The sequence below is a fragment of the Nelumbo nucifera genome, chromosome 3 (assembly GCF_055504915.1).
Source record: "Nelumbo nucifera cultivar China Antique chromosome 3, China Antique-T2T, whole genome shotgun sequence".
NCBI lineage: Eukaryota > Viridiplantae > Streptophyta > Magnoliopsida > Proteales > Nelumbonaceae > Nelumbo > Nelumbo nucifera.
The window spans coordinates 6,455,987-6,462,673 of record NC_142651.1 but is presented as its reverse complement, the minus strand read 5'-3'; the positions used below and the strand labels follow the sequence as shown (position 1 = coordinate 6,462,673).

General features: G+C 45.1%; 1 protein-coding gene across 3 annotated transcripts; it reads right to left on the bottom strand.

Moving 5' to 3' along the window:
* Nucleotides 1-2,702: 2,702 nt before the first annotated feature.
* LOC104593016 (BTB/POZ and TAZ domain-containing protein 1-like) lies at nt 2,703-5,979 on the bottom strand. Of its 3 annotated transcripts, none has more exons than XM_010252633.3 (5): nt 5,766-5,979; nt 5,273-5,406; nt 4,751-5,057; nt 4,346-4,665; nt 2,703-3,293 (listed from the first exon to the last, which is right to left on the bottom strand). In XM_010252633.3, exons 1-5 carry the CDS (start codon nt 5,925-5,927, stop codon nt 3,107-3,109), a joined length of 1,110 nt encoding a protein of 369 aa, XP_010250935.1. In that variant the 5' UTR covers nt 5,928-5,979; the 3' UTR covers nt 2,703-3,106. The 3 variants fall into 3 exon arrangements, with proteins under 3 accessions (XP_010250935.1, XP_010250936.1, XP_088757473.1); XM_010252634.3 differs by having other exon boundaries at nt 4,751-5,054; nt 5,766-5,978; XM_088901347.1 differs by lacking the exon at nt 2,703-3,293 and having other exon boundaries at nt 4,342-4,665; nt 4,751-5,054.
* Nucleotides 5,980-6,687: the final 708 nt, after the last annotated feature.

Here is a 6,687-nt window from a genome sequence, read left to right as displayed (position 1 = left end):
CGGAAAGGGGACCCGCTTGCTTCTTAAGCATTAGAATGTAAGAAAAGATCTCTAGGTCTAAAGGCAAAATCTGTTCGCAAAAGAGGGAGATAATCCCAACCAAATTACGGATAGAATCGGGTGGAGCAGGCCGACGGTAACGCCGAAGTGGTTCATAACCTCGACGATGAGGGTGTGGAAAGGTAGGCGCAACCCAGTGACAAGCTGCTCCCAGAATATCATGATCTCGTCGGGACCATGTTCCCAAGGGAAGTCGCTCAACGGTATAAAGTAAGTGTACTCCCTAGGCAGGTTGAACTGGGTGATAAGGGAGTAAAGCCCCTCAGGCGTCATGGTTGAGGGCCCAAACTTGTCTAACGTTCGACCTCGACGGGAGGAGGACGCCAAACTACCCGAGGCGACTCGGCCTATGGGTTTGAACTCTTCCTCGAGCTCCTCCTCGAGCTCTACCTCGGGTTCACTAAGGTTGTCGGGGGATGCAGCTCGGTTCGTAGAACCTGCATCTGACCCCCTCGAAGAACTGTCTAAGCTGTTTGAGCTAGACATCGGGAGGAAAAGAATACCCGGAAGAAAGTATTGACTCACCCGGAAAAAGCAAACGGACTACGGAAGGTTGACGCGAGCAAAAACATGGACGCGAGCTCAAGAAGCAAACGCAGGAGAATGGCAATGAAAAGCGACTGGGGTCCCCCACTATTTATACCCACAGTGACCGAAAACCGACGGTTCTGATCGAGGCAAATCCAACGGCCCACAATCAAGCTGACTGCACGCCTCCTAAGACCGAGACGTGACTAGCCGCACGTCTTTTGAAACTGAAGCAGCGCCGGGGCACGTCTCCCCGCATTAAAGGCGACAGCGACACGTTTTTCAAATTTGAAATGCCGGCTGTCACGTCTCCCAGCGGTGCATTTTTTAAATTTTGAAATAACGCGTGTTGTCACGTCTCCCAGCATTTAAAGACAGATTGACACGTTTCCTGGCTTTTTGGCACTCGAGAAACCCGGAAATCTCCTGACGAACGCGCACTTCGCGCTATCAGTCAACCAGTTTGAAGTACGGGTCAAATCCACCTGCCACCTCGCGAACTCCCCGCACCAGGGCAAGCCCCTTAGCGCGAGGAGTGGGGGGCAATTGATGAAGAAAGATTTGGCCCGACCTCTTGACCACTCAACACGTGGCAGAAGCAATAGCTCGGCACGATAGTACGCTCAAGGCGCAAGCTCTGAGAGGAGGAACCAGTGGTTCGAGCTCCCCAAAAGGAGCCCGAACTCTCCCTTTGACCCCGAGCCTTACGAGGAGCGCAAAGGGCAACAACCCGAACTGGCCCACCCCAGGGCAGTTCGGGCCACACCTCTATCCGAACTCAAGACTTCACCTCACACACCACTCCAGCACCTCGTCTCCAGGACGCCGAACTGAACAACCGTACCTGACCTGACACCAAAAGAGTCCGTATGCTGAGGCGGCGCACTTGACTGACTTAGGATCTGACGCTTGACAGCCGCACTTCCACGGCCACCTGCTATCGCCACTTCCAATCACAGAGATGGCTCCGACAAAGAGAGCAGTGGCGGTTATCTGCCCCAGCAGAGGTGATGACACCCGAACTGGCAGAAGTGCAGAGGTATGTGATAACTTTGCGCCATCTGGTTTTTTATCTTGCCTTTGAGGAAATACTAACTTGAGCTTCGGAGCATTCTTACCGGGTTCCTCCCCGGAGATTACTCGTTTTCTTCTCCGTTTCAGGCACCTCTTGCTCCAGCCAAAGACAAAATCGTTGACAGATAGGACCGGCCAGATTACACTCCATCAATTACGCTGACTTACTTCACAATACAATTGCCACTCTTCTATAGTGAAGGACCCAGTAGTAAAGGGTAAAGAAATAAAGACATTGTTCATGTGAGTCGTTAGCAGTCCAGCGAAGAAATCGAAATTGAAAGAGGAACATTGAGGAAGGCCCACACAGAGACTGAGACTGAGACTGGACCTGGTCCTGGTCCTGGTGTGGATGTTCATCACTCAACAGTAATCACCTTTTGGCTTTTGTAATTGTAGACCGGTAGACGGGGACGAGACCACTTCTTTAGCTTTTGGCCTCGTCTTCCCACTTCTTTTTTTTTTAATTTTCTGATAGTCAAGTCTCCCCAACACTTATATATTTCTTGAAATAGTCTCTAATCAAATGTCTTTATGTTTACGATATGGACCGTGCTGGTAGTTTTCTTGTTTGGTAAAGTTCTCTGTTTGGTTAAGGGTCAATATATATTCTAGTGCCACACCAACTCCTGCATTACAAATTTAAAAGCATCGGTTACATATACTACTATAATAGGGATGATGACTTTTCCTTCTTTCTCATTACTTACTTTTTTTTTTCTCTTTTTTATTTTGGTTTGGACGGGTTAGAGACATGAATGGTGCTCACTCAGGAGTCAGGATAATGAGTTTGCTAATAAGATCTTCAATTTCCCTCTTTTTTTGTCCTTGTTATCCCTCACACAAATGTCAATATAATACAGGCCATTCGACTTTGGTGTCATTTGTGAATGGTTTAATTTGTCGCTTAAACGGCCCACCATCATCATCGTCTTCCTCCCAAAACCGATATATTTTGTTTAGAGTCGCTTAATCTCATGCCAATATCCACTTGACATGAGATTAGACGGCATATTCAATGAATTTGGTAGAGACAAACATGAAACATCCATGGAGCTTTCATTTTCAAGCGATTAAGTAAAGCAGCACCATTTACAAGCAGGGACTAAAAAATCCCTGTTAACTACTTTGCTCCTAGGCCCTAGCTATATTTTCATCTATTTCTTCTTACCATACATGTAAAGCGACCCTAACCTATTCCCCCAGATCTCTCATTCCATTTACATTCAACCCTGTAGTCCATCCTCTGTAGAAAGGAAATCGTCTACCGCGTTATGCTGATTAATAAAATCTGAGAAACAAGCACACTTACTTACAGATTACACTAGACTAGCTGCATCAAATTCCATTGGTTGGACTATACTATATATGTATATATCATTTTCATCCTCTTTTATAGAAAGAAAAGAAGTAATTAAAAGATAAACATAGAAAGCTTAATAATTCATAGGGTTGTAAAGCTTCTGGTTCGGGGTGGATTGGCATGGATGGCTTCTCTTGGCCCCTCTTCTCTCTTCCTCTTGGACAAGGACAAGGAATACATGGCTTTGGCAGACATCACTCGCCTCACAAGAAGTCTCCACCTTGCATCGTCTCCCTTCTTCTCAAGTTGCGTTCTCAATTTGAATTGCCTGTGTCACAAATAACAATTAGGCAATTAGAGCTAGCAACACAAACCAAACATCAGAGAACACCCATATTTTACCTACTTTGTGAACAGAAAGAAAAACAAAGCAAAAGATATTTCTTAGAACAAAATTTTGCCGAATCATTGTTGGTCCAATGCAACGCTTTAAAAAACGACCCGGAAACGGAATCGTTTTGGACACCGGTTTTCGAATCAACGGTCTGACCATCCAGTTCGAACGGACGGTTTGTTCTGACAAAAAAATTAAAAAATAAAAAAAAAAACAGTTAAAAACCATTGAACAGGTCGATGGATCGACGGTTCGACTGCCCAGGTCAACGATTTATTGACTTTTTCAACAGTTTATAACTAAATTTCGGATTTTGGATAAAATGAAACCAATTATCTGAACGATTCTCGGGTCAAACGATACGACCGTCCGGATCAAACGGCGGTTCGAAAACGTTGGTCTAATGAAATCCCCATCCGATACCAATATATACACTGGTCGGAGGGTGGGGTGGTCCCTTGTCCAGGACAAGTGAAAGGAGAGAAGGCGGCTTAATTAATCAGGATGATAGATTGATAGATACCTCACACAGCGGATTGGTTAGGTGGAGGGGGCAGCCTTGCTTTTGAACTTTGATCTAATACCCCCACTCAGATGTTTGACCCGTCTAGTAAGTAATGTAAATTTACTCTTTAGTCTTGACTACTGCTAGCGATTAACTAAATAGATAGAGATTGGCCTCTTCTCCCTCTCTCATGATTTTTGAGATTTTGTTCATGGACGACGACGACGGACGGCCTCATTGGACCGTCTCCGCCAGACCCACACAGTACAATTTTAACTTTTGTTGGGCAGTGACCAGGCAGGCCAAAGCCAATAACGATACATGCACCTTGCTCTTATGCTTACCATCCATGACTCCATGATCGATCCAAATATCCAATTACTACCATACCTACCTACGTACCGAATGGTTAAAATCAACTTAAAAACTAGTTAATTTATAGAAGAAGGTAAGGTAAAGTGGTAAACTCATCATAACTCACCTGCACAGAGGAACCTTGCAGAAATCGGGTTGGTCGCAGATGGATGAATGGAGTCGGAGGAGTTGCCACATCCGCTTGCAGCGGCGGCACCCACCGTTCACCCTCTTTCCACATCCTGCGAAATGCCGAATCAGGAGCTGTAGGCCCTGACACGTGGTGAACTTGTTGCAGGGCCCCCTGTTCTTGGTAGGCGGCTCCTTATCGTACGGTCCAACAATCGTGCACCCTTCCGTGCATATGTGCTCCAGGCATTCCATTGCTTCGCTTAGCTCCACATACAGGTTCTGCTCCTCCCTCTTCCTACTCCTTCTCTTCTGCCTCTGTTCCCATAAAAATTAAGCTATCATCCTATTCCTACCATAAAAATTAGGGTTAAGTAGAGATGAATGGGGAATAGGTACCCACCGAATCGACTTCATCGAGGAATTGTAGGATCTCGAGCTCCAGCCATGGATCGTGATCTTGCAGGAACTTCCACCCTTCTGTCTGCTCCACGGCTTTGAACTCGTTCGACAGAAACTTCATGCATTTGAGGTGAAGATCCGGTGCGTCACAGAGTCTCGCAAGTTGAAGCACGTCCACTACGTTGTCCACCGTCAACCGTGCACACAGAGTTCTCGTACATCTCTGTTTCAGCTGGGGTACCGAGAACACGTGGGACAGAGCCAGTAAATGCATCCCGTAATTAACCATGTCTTCATCGCTGCACCTGCTGGAATCAGGGGTATATCGGTCATTTCAAACCTAAACCAATTCACCACACAACAGAAAATCCCCGAGACGTTCTCTCTCTAGTCTCTACTGTTTATCCCAGAATTCAGCAACTGTGCTGTGCTGTGCTGTGCTGTGGCTATTAGATCCAGGCATCAAGTTATACCTGGATGAGATAGCTATTTGTAACTTGTAATCGGTTGTACCGGAACTGACCTTGACGAATACAGAAATCGAACGAACGCCTTCACCGATTCGCAAGGAACACCGAGAATGGGAATTATCTTCTCAGAGCTCCGACGCTTTCGAGGCCGATCCAACATGTTCTCCAATACTGGTGAAACCGAAGCCTTTAATTTTCCGATAGAAAAGAAAAGAAAAAGAAAACAAAGATTCAGACCTCTGAAACTGAATGATTTCGAATCAATATTAGCATAGTAGAATAAAACCGATAAACTCAAAAGAGCACGTTTTATTTTCTTTTTACGAAATGATTAAATTCGAACAGTTAACAGTTGAGAGATTAAATTCGAAACGAGAACATCTCTCTTCTCCAAACCGAATCAAAGAAAACTTACGGCAAAACGAGGTTTTAATTAACAATTGAAAAACAAAAAACTTTTGATTCATATTGGGTCAGGTGTGTCAATTTTGCCGGCGGGAATTTTAAGGAAAAGCTGGCCGGGATGGAGATATCACGGTCGGGTACCAGAATGCTAGCATGCGCCGGGATGCTTAAGCCGCCAGAAGTACGAATTTGAACGTCGGGTAAGGGAATATAGGCAGAACTTTGATCGGTCCCGGCAGGAAACTCTCGGTATTCATAGGAGTGGACCGGGAACATCATCGGAGAAGCGGTCATGGTTTGCATTTCTTCCGCTGGAGGCGGCTGCGAGTACTCGGTGTGAGTTATTCTGTTCTGTCACCACATTTATAGACAAATAGGAGGGAAGAGAAGAGAAAGGACAAAGAGACAGAGAGGGAGACAGAAAAGAAAAAACACTAAAAAAATAAAAATGAGAGAAGCTATTTTTTGTAGTTTTCCTTTTCTGTCCTCGACTGGGTTTCTGATTTTCTAAATAGAAGAAAATTTCGCTTTTATTCATAAAATCTTGGATGACGTGGCGGATAAAGCCCTTGTCAAAGAGTCCGGATTTGCTAGCCACACGATCGCAGCGATGTATTGTGATCACCAAAACGGTTTTTTTTATGTTAACAAAAGGACAAGCGGCTGGAATCTCCACCTCTCAGCCACCCGGGGTGGTGGATCTGACGTGGAACTCTATCCAATCCATCCAGCTGTATAATCTCGTCCACATGGAGCAAAACCTTTGACATCATGTATGAATCAGGATACATGCTTCCAGTCCAGGGATGCCGGATGAAGATAGAAGTGTTTTGCTAATTAAACAATTTCAGATACATACAATACAACAAGACAAATCACTTCTAATTTAATTACAAATTTTAAGGAGCGACGAAGTTTCTGTACAAGAGGTGCGGTCGAGATGTCAACCGTTGGATCATGTCATGAAGTTGTTGTATCGTTTGATGATCGACATCTGAAATCGATGATACGTTGCCATTCCGTTGCTTGCTTATGTTCTATTTTTTTCTCTGGGCCTTCTTTA

Excerpts from the sequence above, each read along its gene's own strand:
- LOC104593016 (XM_010252633.3), bottom strand. The coding sequence starts at position 5,927 with ATGCAAACCATGACCGCTTCTCCGATGATGTTCCCGGTCCACTCCTAT. Across the intron at positions 5,058-5,272 it reads CGATTTCTGTATTCGTCAAG|CAGGTGCAGCGATGAAGACA; the intron begins GTCAGTTCCGGT and ends CCCTGATTCCAG. Across the intron at positions 3,294-4,345 it reads TGCAAGGTTCCTCTGTGCAG|GCAATTCAAATTGAGAACGC; the intron begins GTGAGTTATGAT and ends TTTGTGACACAG.